Source organism: Protomyctophum bolini (assembly GCF_963924005.1).
Source record: "Protomyctophum bolini genome assembly, chromosome: 10".
NCBI classification, from domain to species: Eukaryota; Metazoa; Chordata; class Actinopteri; order Myctophiformes; family Myctophidae; genus Protomyctophum; species Protomyctophum bolini.
This window is the reverse complement of record NC_137871.1, coordinates 40,808,968-40,827,704: the sequence shown is the minus strand read 5'-3', so window position 1 is coordinate 40,827,704 and position 18,737 is coordinate 40,808,968. Positions and strand designations below refer to the sequence as shown.

Genomic DNA, 18,737 nt, shown 5'->3' with positions numbered 1-18,737 from the left:
TGACTGTAGGTTTTTATGGGGTTTGATGAGTGCATGCTGCAGTGCATCTGATGACATCACCGCATGCAGGGTACAGTATGTTATTGCAACACCTCCAGGGGCGACACATAAACACTAGGAATTCATCCTATAGCCCAGCGTTATAACATGCAACCCTCGCTCAGCTTCTCCTTCTATACATGAAGAGAGACCCTCCTTTTATTAAAAGATAAAACGCATAAACCAGAGCTATAGCTATAGGATGTGGATCTATTTTCCTCCATTATCTTATCATTCCGCCCGGTTTCCTCTTCCCCCCTCCTCTCTGTCTGTCTGTCTGTCTGTCTGTCTGTCTGTGTTCCCATGCCTCTCCCCTCTCCCCTCTGTCTGTCTGTCTCTCTGTCTGTGTCCCCGTGCCTCTCCCCTCTGTCTGTCTGTCTCTCTGTCTGTGTCCCTGTGCCTCTCCCCTCTCTGTCTGTCTGTCTGTGTGTGTCCCCGTGCCTCTCCCCTCTCTCTGTCTGTCTGTCTGTCTGTCTGTCTGTCTGTCTGTCTGTCTGTCTGTCTGTCTGTCTGTCTGTCTGTCTGTCTGTCTGTCTGTCTCCCCATGCCTCTCCCCTCTCTGTCTTTCTGTCTGTCTGTCTGTGTCCCCGTGCCTCTCCCCTCTGTCTGTCTGTCTGTCTGTCTGTCTGTGTCCCCGTGCCTCTCCCCTCTCGGTCTGTCTGTCTGTCTGTCTGTCTGTCTGTCTGTCTGTCTGTCTGTCTGTCTGTCTGTCTGTCTGTCTGTCTGTCTGTCTGTCTGTCTGTCTCTCTGTCTGTCTGTGTCCCTGTGCCTCTCCTGTCTGTCTGTCTGTCTGTCTGTGTCCCCGTGCCTCTCCCCTCCAGTTCCGCTCTAGATTCCGTTCTAGGTATACCGGTGGCGGTGAAAAAGCTGTGTCGGCCGTTTCAGAACCAGACGCACGCTAAGCGGGCCTACAGGGAGCTGGTGCTGCTCAAATGTGTCAACCACAAAAACGTAAGGAGCCTTTTCTGCTTGTTTAACCCATTCTGACCTGAGATCAGATTCATACGAGGTTTCCACTGGGACACACACTGGTCTAATTAACCCATTCTGACCTGAGATCAGATTCTAAAAAAATGTCAGTCGTTCTTCGATTTTTCAAAAATAGCAGACCTACAAGCTCGTAGCGCGCCACTCGGTGGCGCGCTATGAGCTTGTAGATCTGCTATTTTTCAATAGCTAAAGCATAACATGATGCTAACACCAACATGGGTTCCCGTTCAGAATGGGTTAATGTGAATAATGTCTAATACAGACGGTGTTGCCAGATGGGAAACGTCGAATTATCGTAGCGGAGGCTTAAAACTTGTCATATTTGAAAGACAACTAACTATCACAGCTCCAAAAAAAGAGAGAAATCTCACATTTAAATATATATGGAAATGATTTATTGGGAATAGCGCCCCCTTGAGATGAATCATCTCGTTTGCAAGGGGATCCAGAGATTACAAAATATCTCATTTCACCGAAAATAATGATTATTTAGTGTTATAGAGAAAACCATGTTTGAGACTCCTACGAGACAAGAACGCATCACATACTGTACATACAGTATGCTGTGTGGAAGCAGGCAACTTCCTGGAGCTTACACAAATAAAAGCCTGGAACTGGACTGGAAAGACCGGTGTTTTTAATTAAGTGCAGATCTAGGGTCAGATTGACTGATTTCCTGACTTATTTTGAATCCCAAATCAGCAGCCAGGTTATTTAGTAAATTCACACTTTTTTGGGATATTATGGCGAAATTTTGGGGCCTTTTTTTGGAATTATTGATCCTACACCGTACAGAGGTTAAAAGTATCGTAACAAATAGGATAATTTACGTACACCTGGAAACAATGAATACAGACCTTCAAGATAAGAAAGCAGATATTATGTGTCTCATCTCAATTACTTAGACAGACATTTGACAGTGAACGGTCAACCATACGTCAAAAACAAACCTTACACAAGCTGATTCTGAAGACAATGTATAGGCAACAATGACATACAGTAACAATCATAAAAGAATGATCTCAATATCCTGGCCAACTTACATGGTCTTTTTAGTCGTGAAAACAAAGGTTTATTAACCCATTTTGATGGTTACATACATTATGTTATTGCTATTGAAAAATAGCAGATCTACAAGCTCATAGCGCTCCACCGAGTGGCGCGCTACGAGCTTGTAGGTCTGCTATTTTTGAAAAACCGTGAAAATATTTATTTCAGAAGGATTTAGAAGATTCCTTTTTCGAGGTCAGGCCAAAATGGGTTAAAAAAAATAGACAAATGGATGGGGCTGATTTGAGGAAAGAGAGAGTTTCAGCTTGCCGCATTTCAAATATAATTTCCAGAACCCTGCAGGCCACTTCGCTTTCACCCCCCAGTCTGCTGCCTCTCCATGGTGGACTAATGGTCTGTTTCACCCCACAGTCTGCTGCCTCTCCGTGGTGGACTAATGGTCTGTTTCAGCCCACAGTCTGCTGCCTCTCCGTGGTGGACTAATGGTCTGTTTCACCCCACAGTCTGCTGCCTCTCCGTGGTGGACTAATGGTCTGTTTCACCCCACAGTCTGCTGCCTCTCCGTGGTGGACTAATGGTCTGTTTCACCCCCACAGTCTGCTGCCTCTCCGTGGTGGACTAATGGTCTGTTTCACCCCCCAGTCTGCTGCCTCTCCGTGGTGGACTAATGGTCTGTTTCAGCCCACAGTCTGCTGCCTCTCCGTGGTGGACTAATGGTCTGTTTCACCCCACAGTCTGCTGCCTCTCCGTGGTGGACTAATGGTCTGTTTCACCCCCACAGTCTGCTGCCTCTCCGTCGTGGACTAATGGTCTGTTTCACCCCACAGTCTGCTGCCTCTCCGTGGTGGACTAATGGTCTGTTTCACCCCCCAGTCTGCTGCCTCTCCGTCCTGGACTAATGGTCTGTTTCACCCCACAGTCTGCTGTCTCTCCTCTCCGTGGTGGACTAATGGTCTGTCTCTCTCCCCCCCCCCCAGATAATCCGTCTCATCAATGTCTTCACGCCCCAGAAGTCTCTGGAAGAGTTCCAAGACCTGTGAGTAGCAGTAATGTGTCCCTGACTCCCTGTGAGTAGCAGTAATGTGTCCCTGACTCCCCATCAGGCTCGCCTGAGCCTACTGGCTGCGATTAGGACACACGGAAGTGAAGAAACCAACTGAACGTGGCCGGTTAAGACTGCTATGGGGTTAGGGGACTTACGTGGCCGGTTAAGACTGATATATGAGGTTAGGGGACTTGCGCGGCCGGTTAAGACTGATATGAGGTTAGGGGACTTACGCGGCCGGTTAAGACTGATATGAGGTTAGGGGACTTACGCGGCCGGTTAAGACTGATATAAATACATCTTGTAAATACATGTATTAAATCTTTCATGGACATGAGAACAAAAACATACATGGCTCCCAAAATCCGGTCTCGGGCCCCTCACTTCACCATGTATGTTTCTGCATGATGTAACTGTGGTTGTCTACCCCTCCTCCAGATATCTGGTGATGGAACTGATGGACGCCAGTCTGTGCATGATGTAACTGTGGTTGTCTACCCCTCCTCCAGATATCTGGTGATGGAGCTGATGGACGCCAGTCTGTGCATGATGTAACTGTGGTTGTCTACCTCTCCTCCAGATATCTGGTGATGGAGCTGATGGACGCCAGTCTGTGCCAGGTGATCCACATGGACCTGGACCATGAGAGGATGTCCTACCTGCTCTATCAGATCCTCTGTGGGATCAGACACCTGCACTCTGCCGGCATCATCCACAGGGTGAGAGAGACGGGGTCTAACACTCTCACTAACTCACAAATGTTGACTTCATCTAAACTAGCAAGATGTAAAGTCATCTTCTCGCCCTTCCAGGACCTGAAGCCCAGTAACATCGTGGTGAAGTCGGACTGCACGTTAAAGATCCTGGACTTCGGCCTGGCCCGGACGGCTTGCACCAACTTCATGATGACGCCCTACGTGGTGACCAGATACTACCGCGCGCCGGAGGTCATTCTGGGCATGAAGTACAAGGAGAACGGTAAGGACGACGATCCCGCTAGAAGGTTTGATTCCCGCTGGGAGCGCTGTGGGGGGGCGTGTTCTCTCCTCCGTGTCATCAGTGCCCATACCCTATAGGTGGGGTTGGCAAATAAAAAGGGATCTTTCTGTGTGGAGTTGGCATGTTCTCCTCCTGTCCCCTAGGGTAGGATATTTCAAACAAAGTGTTTTTTGACTGGGGGGTCATATTTTGAGAGTAAAAAAAACATTGGCCCTGATAAATCGTTGGCATCTAAAATCCTGTCCTGTTTTTTCTAAAGCCAACAATGTGCCATATCTGGCCTGGGCCATGGCTCAATGGTCCAGGCACCTTGGCTGGTAATCCAGTCTGGCAGTGTGCTGCGGGTTCGACTCCCGAACCTGACGGCCTTTACTTTCCCCCATCTCTCTCCCCATTTCCTGTGAGCCTACTGTCTGTCCCTCCATAAAAAATATAAAGTAAAGGCGAAAGCCACAAAAGAAACATAAAAAAAACAACAATGTGCCATATCGGCCGTCTTGGCGTCTTCACAGACAAAATGTCCTTATCGTGGCATAACAAAAATAATGAGTTGTAGGTGACTCAGTATGAGAGGACAGCGATCCACGCCTCCGTGGGCACTGGCCGAGTTCTGGCAGTGTCCCAGTAGGTAGGTAGATAGATGGATGGATGGATAGATAGATAGATAGATAGATAGATTTTTTATTGATCCCTAAGGGGAAATTCAGATGGTCCATACAGGCATACAATAAGGTTAAAAATTCAGAACAAAAAGGGGGGGGGGGGCACGGGTTAAAAAGAAAGACAAATATATTAAAAATCTATTATGAACAAGCATACAAAACAATTTAAAAGGTGTCACTAGATATTTTGCACGTACCCATAAATAACTAAAAACTAAAAGCTAGCGAGTTAAAGAGCCTGATGTCACAGAACGAAACAGGTTCTTGCGACCACTTTTCTGCTCTGCCAAGGTTTTGTGGAGAGGATGACTCACATTGTCCATTATGGCACACATCTTATTTTGTGTGCATCTCTCTCTCCACAACAGACTCCAGTGAGTCCGGCCTCTCCCCCAGTACTGAGCCAGCCTTCTCCAGCAGTTTGTTCAGCCGCTCGGCATCCATGTACATCACACGTGCCTCCCCAGCAGACTGCAGCGTAGAACAGGACACTTATATGATATAACAACAACAAACACCACCGTAACAGCTGTCAAAGCTACCTTCCTGTCACGCTGTGTGACTGCCTACAGCTAAAGTGTTTGGGGAAGTGTTTACTGTTTTGGGGACCTCCGTGCAAAAGCGATGACTTGTTTTAATCAATGAAACTGAGATAGAGGGAAGCGGGTACTAGTAGTTTAGCAAACACTGACATTCACACTTGCATTTTACCGTAGCACACACACACACACACACACACACACACACACACACACATACACACACAGTCACACACTGATAAGCAGCGTCTTATCAGTGAGAGAAAACTAAATACACCTGTGGAGGTACACATGGAGGTACACATCCACTATTACCAGGTTTGTCTTATTGTCATTCACTGTAAAAGCATGAGGTGTTCCCATCATTGTGTCCATCCTCATGTCTCACAGATCATGTTTGATTCCTCTGAAGACTTTTTGTTGTGTGTGTGTGTGTGTGTGTGTGTGTGTGTGTGTGTGTGTGTGTGTGTGTGTGTGTGTGTGTGTGTGTGTGTGTGTGTGTGTGTGTGTGTGTGTGTGTGTGTGTGTGTGTGTGTGTGCGTGCGCTCTCTGTTCTCAGTGGACATCTGGTCGGTGGGGTGCATCATGGGAGAGATGGTGAAGGGTGCCGTCATATTCCAGGGAACGGATCGTATCCTTGCACTGAGTGTCTGTCTGTTTACTTACTGTAAATTACAAAAGTGATTGGTATTTCAAAATGTACTTAAAATGTACTTAACCCATTTGGGACGGGAACCCCTTTCTTCAAGACTGTAACCCCTTTTGTAGGGTGGTTGAGTATGAATAAACATATCTTTTGAAAATAGAAGATCTACACGCGACACATTGTGAGCTTGCATTTTCAAATGGCCATAATTAAGTGGCTAACAAAGTAACTATAGTAACAAAACGGTTCAAGCTACTGTAGTGGAGTAAAGGTACTATATCTGCCTCCGAGACGTACTGGAGTAGAAGTAAAAAGGTATTTGAAATTGGAAATACTCAAGTAAAGTAAAATATCTCAAAATGGTACTTATAAGTACAGTACGTGAGTACAGGTACGTGGTTACTTTCCATCACTGCTCAGCAGTCTTACTGTACAGCTCCATCAGTGTCGTATCTATTGAATACCTTTCTATGATCCCAGATTTGAACATGAGGCATCGAGGGCCTCTGTGAATGGCTGAATCAATCACCGTATCCATTTAGCACCTTGATTGATAGAGGGGATTGTATCCGATTGGAGTGACTCGAGTCATTTGATTGATAGAGGGGATTGTATCCGATTGGAGTGACTCGAGTCATTTGCATTTATATTGGTTATTTTCACCTCGCTCTGTCCGTCGGCACCTGGCTCACCGTTTAGAAAGAGCTTTATTTTGAGAGCGGGCTACTGGCACCGCAGCTGTTTGTTTCTGTAACACAAGGTTTCTAACTGTATTTCTGTTTTCTTTTCTTTTTTATGGTACAAAACACCATTCGGGCATGCAAACGTCTTGTTCGTCATAGCAGGTTAGCTTATTATTACAATAGAAAAATGGCAGATTTTTAAAGATGTACATGTTTGACTACTGGAAACGTTTGCATCCGTGTGTTCAGTAGAAAGACAACATGCATGTCATTAAGTCTGGACTAAGCCCAGGGGTTAACTGGGGACAGGGAGGAACTCCTTATATGGTCAGCACACTCTATAGTAGGGAGGATTAAATCACACCAAAACATTAAATGAAAACACTGAATATACCTTTAAGCCTAACCTTATTCCTAAACGTAACCCCAATAAAACTATGGTGTGGGTAGATTAGGTCACACCTTTTTTGTATTACTTAATGCCTTTGTGTGTGTTGTTGGGCCTTGACAACAAGCGTGCGTCCAGACATCGACCAGTGGAATAAAGTCATCGAGGTGTTGGGAACGCCTAATCTGGAGTTTATGAACCGCCTGATGGAGACGGTGAGGAACTACGTGATGAACAAGCCACAGTATCCCGGGGTCAACTTCGCTGAGCTCTTCCCCGACTGGGCCTTCCCCTCCGACTCGGAACACGACAGGATCAAGAGTAAATATAAACTCAATAATAATAATAATAACGGTATTATGGAAGCTTTCATTCATTATGATGATATACTGTCGATATATGTCGTAGTGGTTTATAACAGTGGTTTTCAACCAGTGGTCCGTGGACCACAAGTGTTTTGTCAAAGGACAAAAATGCATACATGAACATCATTTGTACATCTCTGTCAAAGGACAAAAGCTTTATTATTTCCAGCTCTGATGAAGTATTATGTTGTAGGCATACAGGCCAGTAATGCCAGTAACTTATTGGTATATTTCAGTTATTTGTCATAGCGAAGACTAAAAGGCAAACAGAAATGTCATTTCTATTCATAACGTTCCGATTTCCAATGCCAAAAAACGATTAAATTGCTAATAATCGCAATTATTCCTGTGACAATTAAAGCTGCTATAAGCAATATGTCAACATTTTAATGACTTTTTTGTTGGTATTCAGACAGCCAACAATGGGTAGAACATTTAGTCTCTGTGACACATCTAGGGGCCGCAATCTAGATCCTAGAATCGATCCTAGAAGCTTTGTCATTGGTCAAAAAAAACCCGGTCGCAATGACTAACCAATCCGGAAGCAGACAGGAAAATCAACCAATAACAAGCTTCTAGGTCAGGACAATCTTTGAATGCAGATTGCGGCCCCTAGATGTGTCACCAAAAGTTTAATTTAATACATTAACATTTTTGACATATTATTGCTTATAGCAGCTTCAATCAATTGTCAACTTATGAATCAACTTAAATGTGTAATCGTGACGTCCCTATATTGTGCTATACAAACACACCTCATCTGTTAACCCTTTGTTTGCCATGATCCCAGCGGGCCAAGCACGAGACCTGCTGTCCAAGATGCTGGTGATCGACCCGGAGAGCCGCATCTCCGTGGAGGAGGCCCTCAACCACCCCTACATCCACGTGTGGTACGACCCCGGGGAGGCGGACGCGGTAAGTGGGCCGTGCCATTTCAGACAGTTCAGACAGTTCGGGGGGGTGCACAGATGGTGGCCAACATAGACATAAAATGGTAGACAGACGTCTCTTCTGGCTCTGGGGGCGCATGGCAAATTTTAACCCATTTAGACCTGAGTTAAAAACATTCACTTTGAAAGAATATATATTCAAAGATTTGTGCCACATTTTTACGATTTTTCAAAAATAGCAGACCTACGAGCTCGTAGCGTGCCACTCGGTGGCGCGCTATGAGCTTATAGATCTGCTATTTTTCAATAGCTAAATTATAACATAATGTTTAAAACACCAAAAGGGTTTCCCGCCCAAAATGTGTTTTAAGGCACAATTTCCCCAAGATTCCTTTGCGAAGCTTTGCGTAACAGAAGTCACCGGAAAAGGAAAAGACGCGCTGTGATTGGCCAGTAGTCACTTGAGTGGCAGCGAGAGCCCAAGGAGTCGCATGAGTGATGTCACCACTTGGGCAGCGAGGTTTAGGTTTAGGTTTATTTATTTAGCACATAGTATACGAAAATAGACAATACATATCAAAGAGCAAAAATACAATGCAAGGAAAGGAAGAAGCCAGCTGGCTTATTTTGAATTAATCCTTTCCTGTATGGAAGAGGTCATTGATTAAGCAGATTAAAAGTTAATTCAGAACAATGCAAAAGACAAACGATACAAAAGACTACAATGCAAAAGACTAGAATGAAAAAGACTACATTGCAAAAGACTACAATGCAAAAGACAAACGATACAAAAGACTACAATGCAAAAGACAAACGATACAAAAGACTACAATGCAAAAGACTACAATGCAAAAGACAAACGATACAAAAGACTACAATGCAAAAGACTACAATGCAAAAGACTACAATGCAAAAGACAAACGATACAAAAGACTACAATGCAAAAGACAAACGATACAAAAGACTACAATGCAATGCAGCATGCCTTCAGCCAATTTCCTTCAGCACCACTTCCTCCCTGCCTTCAATGGAGACCCGTCGCTCCAATGAAGCATCTATTTCTTTTGATATCTATGGTGGCGAATGTCTCCACGAGTTCTTCATAATGACCTTGTGTTTATCTCCCAGCCTCCTCCCCAGATCTCAGATAAACAGCTGGAGGAGAGGGAGCACAGCATTGAGCAATGGAAAGGTAGGCACACAGCGCCCTCTGCTGGAGGAATGGAATGCAGAGAAATAATTTGAGTTTGCACTATACTGTGCAGTATGTTCACACAACATACAGTATGAAAGAAAGTCTTGTAGCTATAATGGCTATAGACTAGCGTCGCAGTCCCGCCCGCTACCAGGGCCCAGGAAATGATTCTCCGTTCATTTTCCTCATAGACATTTCAAAAAGTTACGGACGGAGACGTTTACGCCACGGACAAAGTCAACTCTTGTTTTTTTTGGGCCGAACAAATAATTAGAAAGAAGAAAAAAACGGCAGGTTACAACACTTTTTTTTTGTTGTTTTTCTTCTTTGTAATTATTTGTTTGGTCCAAAATATTGTGTTTGTTGTCATGAGTTGTCACGACTCGAGTTGGCTTTGTCCACGGCGTAACCGTCTTTATATAAATACTTTTTGAAAAGCCTATGGAGAAAATTAATGGAGAATCATTTCCTGGGCCACTCGTCGTTCTGAAACGGGGCGGGACTGCAACGCTCTATAGAGGGTATGCACATGCAATAAGTGAGTGGAAAAGTGAGCAAATGACTCAGTTTAAGGTCTTTTAAAGACTCAGAGAGTAGTTTGTTTTTACCACTCCGTAGGCGTTTCGGTTATGATGATGTGCATACCCTCTATAGAGGATTTCCTAAATCTTTAAGTTTTACAGATGATGAGGCCGGGCAATGTCTATATATGGATATATTTAAATTTATTGGACAACAAGAGAAAGGTTATTGGACATTGAGACAGCAATACTAGACAGTAGACACTGTCATAATTAGAGACCGTTGCACTGATGTACGCTTTGACTCCACAGAACTCATTTATGAAGAGTTGATTGACTGGGAGGAGAGGAGCAAGAATGGAGTGATGAAAGAGGACTGTTCAGGTGTAGTACTCACATTTTTCTTTTTACTTAAATAAAAGTATCAGTACTGCAATGTAGACATACTTTGTTACAAGTAAAAGTCCAGAATTACAAATGTACTTGGGTAAAAGTACACAAGTATTGTCAACAAAGTGTACCTAAAGTAACAAAAGTAAAAGCAACACTTTGAGGGCCGATTCAGACTCCTATTTTACCGCTGTTTCGGCGCTGTAGTGCCGAAATGATTTCGTCTCGTCAGAGATTTTCAGTAGCACCGAAGAGCCGACTTTAGGACGGTACCCGCCCCCCCGAACCTCAAATGACGTCTTTTATTCGGCTCTAAAATAGGAGTATGAATCGGCCCTTACTTTTAAGACATTGTGAGGTTTTCAAATTGTTTTTATACATTTGAAAACCTATGAAATTCTGCACAATGTGTCGCATCGTGACGCATTGAGAGCTTGTAGATCGGCCAAAATGTATATAGGACTGAAGTGGTTAATGTATGTTTTTTAATAATAATCCAAATCTACAAAGTAACTAAAGTTTTCATAATTATTTCATATTTTGTGAAGGTTCAGGATCCCAGTTTGAATTTGATTGACGGATGCAGGGTGTCTGGCTCGGCCTCCCAGTCTGATTGTGGTTGTTTGATTGACAGATGCGGTGTCTGGCTCGGCCTCCCAGTCTGATTGTGATTGTTTGATTGACAGATGCTGTGTCTGGCTCCGCCTCCCAGTCGTCCTCGGCCAATGACATCTCGTCCATGTCCACGGAGCAGACGCTGGCCTCCGATACGGACAGCAGCAGCATCGACACGCTGACCGGGGCCCTGGACGAGAGCCAATGAACGTCTGTCTGTCTGTCTGTCTGTCTGTCCCACTGTCTGTCTGTCTGTCTGTCCCACTGTCTGTCTGTCTGTCCGTCCCACTGTCGCTTCATTTATACGATAAAGTAGTAGTAGTATAAATTAGGCTCGTTTCTCTTCCTTCATTTTCCATTCAACAGCAGATGGCCATCTTTTATTTCTCTCTCTCTCTCCTCCTCTCTCCGTCATTAGGGTCATTAGTGTTGTGCGTCTTCCCCTGCCAACGTCAACAGATAGGTCTATTTTTCTATTTTGTTTGTTTGCGCGTGGTCCTCTTGTTATGTACCGAGCACGTGTCACTGACTGTTATGTCTAAGGTTTAATATCGGTTTATTGCTCTTATTATCACCTCCGTGGAGATTTTCAAACTTGTTCAAGTATACTGAAATGCACAGTATTCATCCATTTTACTTACTCAAATTATCAGGAGTAGGACTCTACACGCGCGTTTGATTAATTCTGGCTTTCTTGCATGTTACAGCAAACCCGAACAAATACACTTTACACTTTGACCGACCTCGTTGGCTGACCCCTTATTTTCACTGACGAAAACTAAATAAAAACCAAGCTTAAATCGTAAGCTTATGATGACTAAAACTGAGACTAAATGTATCTGCCAATTTCGTCAACAAACGATAACTAGACTAAAATGTTAGGGAGGGACTAGTGGGGAAGAGATCCAGTAGAACTGTAAGTCAAAAGACGAGTCATTTAATGTTTATGGTTGCACTCGGGTGTTGTGCTCTGAAAATAGCACATCTACAAGCTCACAACACGTCGCAGTACGACACGTTGTGAGCTTGTAAATCTGCTATTTTCAGAGGTTGTAGATCGGCTATTTTCAGCATACAACCAAGTGTAGAATCAGGCATTAGTGACGCCACCGAGGCCCGCCAAAATATATTTTAGACGACTGAATCAACTGAAATTGTAGTCGACCAAAATCCTATGATATTTAGTCAACTAAAACTAGACTAAGACTAAAACATTTCAGATGACAAAAAATATGATTAAGAATAAATTAAATTTTACTCAAAGTTTTGACTATGTCAAAATGTGTTGTCAAAATCAACAATGCAGCACTCCTCATCACTAATCCAATTTATGATAATTTTCTTTTTAAGCTAGCTGTATTGTGAGGCTGAGTTGTGCTTTTCCCAGACAGTGTTTTTTTTTTAATGAATGGCTTTCGAGTGTCTTTGAGCTTTTACTCCCGACAGCTATAGAAGCCGTGGTTTTGGCAGTGTTACCATTTTTATTTCCCTGTAATAATTTACTGTATGTAAACTACAGGCATGATGTGGGTCAGATGCCCATAGTGTAAGAAGTAGAACCCCTTTAATCGCGAAAAAGAAAAAATCACAGTACATGTGTTTTTCTTTGGAAATCCAGTGTTCCCCGTAGAATCACGATATCACGCAATCACCCCCATGTGACAGACATATACGGTACTATCAATGTGTATTAACGTCATACTCCTGTACATTGTGGGGGAGGAAATGGATCCATGTAATTGTATTTATTCTTTTGTTTTTATTTTATTTTATTTTTTGCAAAGTGTTGCACACGATTTAATTAATGATGTTTGATTGAAGCCCATGAAAATCAAGGTTCAACGTATATTTCATTGACATGCATTATGGGCTGCTATTACTCTGAAACCATTCCATTAGACGTGCTGGAACAACGAGATTAAGACTCCAATCACATCTACAGGCAGTAAAACATAATAAGTAATGACTTTTAACTTGCATGGTGGCATAAAATGATCTTTCTGACACCTTTTTAGGGCCGTTCTTGTTGTAAAGTGAACCTCCGTTCAGGTCAATTATTTTCCTTCAACTTCAGTACTGTGTTCTCGGTTCTGAAAGCCTATTTGTTTTGTTTTCTTGTGTGTGTGTGTGTGTGTGTGTGTGTGCGTGCGTGACGTGTGTGTGTGTGTGTGTGTGTGTGTGTGTGTGTGCGCGTCTGTGTGTGTGTTTGTGATGGTTTATCAAAGTGCAGCTCTTTCTCCCTCATTTTCTCCTTGAATTGTTTGTTCTAAAGACGGCAGCAGTTGCCCTGATTGTAATGCAGCAGAGTGTGGGCCCCTGATGCAGCAGAGTGTGGGCCCCTGATGCAGCAGAGTGTGGGCCCCTGATGCAGCAGAGTGTGGGCCCCATGATGCAGCAGAGTGTGGGCCCGTGATGAAGAAGTGGATCTTCTGCCTCTGGGCAGATGTATTGCATAGTGTGATGGACATAAAAAAAACGACACTATGGAGTCAAAATGAGGACTTTAAGCACCGTGTTGTACTCTTTTTTTAATGTTTTGCTTCTTTTTTTTAACAAAACCATGGCAACCTTATTCATCCAATCATGCCTTAAATGACCAGAGAGGCAGGCCACCATCGCTGGCCTCCTGAAACCCTGTCAGAATAAGGACTGAGCGTTGGTGTGCTCAGGGCTTCATTGTCTGTATACGCCGTACATCTCTGTTTTGTTCGGTTTAATTGTTTCCCGTTTGTTATGTCATTTTTAAAAATGTGTCCCATCCGATTGCAATGACCGTAACGACATTAAGGTCTTCATTTATTGCCCTTCCTCAAGAAATAAAGTGGACATCTCCAAGGATTAGTTTTATTTGCATGTATTAATACTGGTTCATATAGATTTCACATAAGTTGTATAAAGCATCGTTAAGTGGACACAGATTGGGCAATTTACAAATGGAAAAGAAGTTAGTTATTATGTTGAAAACAGGCCTACACAAAATGCCAGCAAATAGCTCTTTAATTCCAATGTCCAAATCATCTCTAGCCCTAATTAGACCGTTGAACGTTCTATTATCTTTGCACTTCATACCGTGTTCACTAGGGGGCGCAACGATACAGTTTAACAGCGATACGATACGTATCGCGATACATGGTTGATGGTATGATATCGGTTCATTATGGCGACAAGATTCAATGATTTAGAATCGATACAGTAACTATTTAGCAATGAAAATAAATCTGTGAGGAAAATGTATGAATATGGATATAAATAAACTTAAATGCAGTGATTCTCTGGCAAATACATAGACATTATATTTGAACACATTATGGACAAAGCCATACCTTGACATGAGCACAGAGAATACACACATGTATCGATAGACTAAGTATAGCAATATTGAATGGAAAAGTAATTAAATCCCTCTTTTTCTTTTTTTTCGTTCTTAAAATTGCTAAATACAAGTACTTAGTATTGATACAATTGATTATTTGCATTGCAAAACGATTTGACACGGTTTATTTGCATTGCAAAACGATTTGACACAGATCATTTGCATTGCAAAACGATACGACACAAAGTCAAACGACACCATACAGTATGTTTGCCGTTAACATTTCGATACACTTAGATTCTTGAAATTAAAATCGATTTTTTAAAAAGTTACTATATCGTTACACCCCTAATGTCCACACACACACACACACTCAGAAGTAACCTGACGCTGCCAGATCCAAGAAGCTTTGCTACACACATTTGTTTCACAGCGGAACATGGTTACTCAATACCGCCCCCATCTGGCAGAGTCGGGTTAACTCAGAAGCTCCTGACGATGGACTCGGTCTTCATGGCTTCGCTGTTGAGTTCTCCGAACGTGTCAAAGACCTGCTCCAGCTCCCTCTGCAGCGCGGCGTTGTGCAGCTCCGCCGTGGCCCGGGCCTCCTCGGACTCCTCGATCCGGGCCTGGACGGCCTGGTACCAGCGCTTCTGCTGGGCCAGGTTGGCCCGCAGGCCCACCACCTCCATCAGCAGCTCCTCGTTCCTCTGCTCCAGGCTTCAGGACACAGGAGAGACTGGTGAGCAAGCTAGAAGGTATACTTTCTATGTTAGTTTTAACATGTACCGCATATTATTGTGTTCTTTGTCAGGCATATATGCCCAATATGGAGTCTATGCAGATGCCACAACAACATTGTGATGTCAGCACAGGCCGGCTCCATATATGGAGATCTAGGGGTGATCAGGTGTGATCAATTGGCTAATTTGGGTAAGGTAAGGGAGTGCTATGCCCTTGGTTGCATTGTACATACTGTAGGTCATTTGGGGAGTTTACATTTTGGGTCATAGATATAGTCATAGGGTTTTGGGTGAGCATGCCAGCCCAGCAGACCAACGAGGAGGGAGTCCTCGTTGGTCTGCTTGGAGGTGACTGAGAGGCTTGGATAAGAATCTAGGCAGAGTCCTTGGCGAGGAAGGAGTCTGATCTGCCAGATTGTGTACAGCGCAGTGTGAAAGCCACCAAGTGGAGCATGTGTGCACTGCAGATACTCTGTGAGGTATAAATAAGTGTCTGCATGGGAAATTTGTTGACTGACTTAACATTTTGAATAAACGCATTCAGCAACCAGACTAGGCTTTTCACACCGATGCACACACACATGCACACACGCACGGCACATGCATGCACGCACACACACACACACACACACACACACACACACTGTACTATACCAACCTGGTCCAGAGCAGTGCGTGACCTTTGAAGGAGACTTGCTCTATCTATATCAGTAATAAGTGTGGTATGTGTTCGTCGAGGTCAGCGGCATTGCACCTTTATTTAGCTCCATTTCCAACGCTGCTCAGAGGAACTGTTTCTATAGGTCAGCGCCTCTCGGACCGTGCTCGTTTCTTACCAAGAAAACCACTTACCCTAAACCCACCAAGGACCACTTTTCAACCTATCTTCATTTAATTGGTCCTCACTAAATGTTCATGATAAAATACCACAATGTTTTTCTACTCAGTCTGTGTCTCATATAGGAGGGCTGCCTGGCCCTGTGGGCAGTATAGAGAAACCGTCCACCAGTGATATCATCGTTAAAAAATAAACCAAGGACCAATTATATGAAGATATATAGGTTGAAAAGTGGTGTAGTGGTCCTTTAACCTGCAGTGTAAGACGAACTTTGTAAACAGTTTCACGATGCGTTTTAAATACATGAATAGGACACGCCCCATAACGGACAGTCAACAGATACAGGGATCTGTTGACTGCAAGTGCAATGCAAGATATCATAAGCCAAATTCAAAATCATATGAACCTATGGGGATCCAGATTGTCCCACTGCTATTTACAACATCTCTGCTGTCGGGAGGAAACCTCATAACTCCAAAAGGTTAATTTTTCAGGAAATGAAAAAAAAATATTTTTTAAGAAAACCTTGTATTTTGAAAACAAAGCAATACAGCCTCATCAAAGTTGGTGTTGTGACTTTATATATTGTCAATTACTTCCATGAGAGGGGGAGAGGTGGTGGAGTTAGTTGCTTTAGCAGACATTTTGAGAGTCCAATGGTGTTAAGAGGTTTTGTCCAAAGCACTTTTCACAACTTTCCATTGGTTCAATATTTTCAAAACAACACATTTGTTCAATAATAAAGGGTGTTCAATAGCATTGATTTATGCCACAAAAATCAAAAACCTCAAAAATGGAGTAATGAGGTTTCTTCAGTAACGATATATTATATAACAAGACAAGTTGTACAAGCATGTAAAACACTGACAGGAAACTGTACAGAATCCCATGGCTCTCTGAGCAGAGAATTAAACAGGATGTTTGGGGTCAACACAGAATATCTCAGGGCACATAACTACAGTCTCACTAAACTGGAGGTTTTCCTAGTATCAATAGGGTTGTACAGCTTCATCAACTAGACCTGAAACTAGACGCTGGGTTAGATGGATGATCAGTGATTTGACCAAAACATTTTAGTTGCTCAAAAGGACCCAAATATAGTGGACATAGCCAATCCTTTTAACCCTATAACTATTGGTTTACTGTTGTGAGCTTGTAGGTATGCTAAATCTTCTTGACAGAAAAATGTGTCGCGACCTTAACATGGGTACCGACCCAGTCACCGTGCGTTTGGGAAACACTGACCTAGATCAATCCAAGACTCACTCACAGGACCTGGAACTAGAACTTCAGGTTACCTATCAATAGAACACACCTGGCCTCCCTTTTGCTCTTGTAGTTACATTTATGCTGTTTTAGTGCTGCACAATTAATCGAAAAAAGATCAAGATCAAAATTCTGAGATCTAGATTCAGACACCTACACAATCTCAATTCCTACATTTGAGCAAGGATCGTGCAGCACTATAGTTGGCTGTCCAATTCATTTTAGTTACTCTTATGATCTTCTCGCAATGTCATGTGAATTGGTTCAGGTGAATCAGTTTGTGTTACCACGTCCACACTCGTTATTATAACAACTCTCAAGCTTGCCAAGACAGGCCACAGGATGTTGTTTACTGTGCGTGTGTGTGTGTGTGTGTGTGTGTGCGTGCGTGTGTGCGTGCGGTTGGGCTGGAGGGGCATGCAGCATGCGAAATGAACATTATTACCTATATATTCGTATCTCATAATCCTCCCTCTGCCTGCCGATCTGCTGCGTGAGGCTGGTGAGGATGCTGCGGAGGGCGCTGGACAAGGGGTCGGCCAAGGGCACGGGAGGAGGGACCCTGGGCACGGGGGGCTCCTCTGGGTGGTGGGGGGCCGACGGCGGTAAGGGCCCCGCTTGAGCCTGGAGGAACCCGGCTCCTTGGCTCGGGTGAGGAGGAGGAGGACCGGCTGCTGCTGATGTCGTCGGGAGGTGGTGAGAAAGCCTAGAACTCGGAGGAACCTCCATGTTGTCCGGCTCTGGGGTCTTCTGCTCTGGGACCACTTCCTCCTGCGTCCTGTCAGCGCTCTCTCCTCCCAGGAGGATCTCACAGGACGACCACGTGCTGCTCTCTCCTCCGCTGGCCGCCCCGTCCTCGGCCTCCACCGTCGTCATCGTCATGTGACCCGTGACAGGATGACGCCGCCGCGTACCGTCCTCCTGGAAGCTGCATGTTTCCATGGCGATGCCCTCCTCCTCCTCCTCCTCCTCCTCGTCCAGGTCGTCTGGGGTGACGACGCCAGCGTCGTGGAGGTTATCATAGACGGACAGAGCGCTCTGGTGCTCGTCGCTTTGCGGCGACGGGCTGGGGGCGCTCCTCTCTCTCCCCTGTAGTCCTCCATCTATCCGCCCCCCTGCCCTTCTGTTTACCCGTAGCTCTGCATCCCAGCAGCCCTGCATGGTTCCCAGGCCTCCTCCCCAGCTGCAGTAGCTGTGATCTGGCCAGAAGCCAGGTCCTGCTCCTCTCCCCCCACCGGGCCCCTCGCCCTGCAGGGTGGTGGGACCCTCAGGCCCAGTTGGGGCCCGGCCAGCGGCGGCAGCAGCCCCGGGGTTGTCGCAGGGTGTCGCAGGGAGGGGTCCGGTTGCAGCGAGGAGGCACGGCGGGTGGCCCACCACCCGTGGAGCGAAAGGTGGGCAGTAGTTGTCGTACAGGGGGTCCGTGGATGTCGCGGAGCTGCTGGCGGTGCTGGGGGTCTCGGCGGGCAGACAGGGAAGCTCCATGGTCCGCGAGCAGGGTGAGCGACCCCCCCTTTCTAGGGGCCAACCTCTGAGGCTGCAGGAGGCTTGTGGCCGTATGCGTCTCAGGGACCAAAAGGTGTGTGTGGAAGTCCCCTTACT

At 44.7% G+C, this 18,737-nt stretch overlaps 2 protein-coding genes across 2 annotated transcripts in view; one reads left to right on the top strand and one right to left on the bottom strand.

Annotated features, from left to right (window-relative positions):
• Positions 1-13,813, top strand: part of mapk9 (mitogen-activated protein kinase 9) — a 25,614-nt gene extending 11,801 nt beyond the window's left edge. The window contains exons 3-12 of the mRNA XM_080773830.1: positions 861-990; positions 3,018-3,076; positions 3,666-3,804; positions 3,898-4,063; positions 5,845-5,916; positions 7,141-7,323; positions 8,158-8,282; positions 9,386-9,449; positions 10,286-10,357; positions 11,050-13,813. Of these exons, the coding sequence (XP_080629956.1) occupies positions 861-990; positions 3,018-3,076; positions 3,666-3,804; positions 3,898-4,063; positions 5,845-5,916; positions 7,141-7,323; positions 8,158-8,282; positions 9,386-9,449; positions 10,286-10,357; positions 11,050-11,186 (1,147 nt within the window). The 3' untranslated portion in view covers positions 11,187-13,813. The remainder of the gene's footprint in view (positions 1-860; positions 991-3,017; positions 3,077-3,665; positions 3,805-3,897; positions 4,064-5,844; positions 5,917-7,140; positions 7,324-8,157; positions 8,283-9,385; positions 9,450-10,285; positions 10,358-11,049) is intronic.
• On the bottom strand, positions 13,494-18,737 carry LOC308322526 (uncharacterized protein). Its single transcript, XM_080773829.1, has 2 exons — positions 17,584-18,737; positions 13,494-15,011 (listed from the first exon to the last, which is right to left on the bottom strand). The coding sequence occupies exons 1-2, from the start codon at positions 18,618-18,620 to the stop codon at positions 14,774-14,776; spliced, it is 1,275 nt and encodes a 424-aa protein (XP_080629955.1). The 5' UTR covers positions 18,621-18,737; the 3' UTR covers positions 13,494-14,773.

What these genes read in the sequence shown, in the direction of transcription:
- LOC308322526 (XM_080773829.1), bottom strand. Translation starts at nt 18,620, where the DNA reads ATGGAGCTTCCCTGTCTGCCCGCCGAGACCCCCAGCACCGCCAGCAGC. An exon ending in TATGAGATACGAATATATAG is followed by an intron (nt 15,012 to 17,583) that starts GTAATAATGTTC and finishes TGTGTCCTGAAG; the next exon opens with CCTGGAGCAGAGGAACGAGG.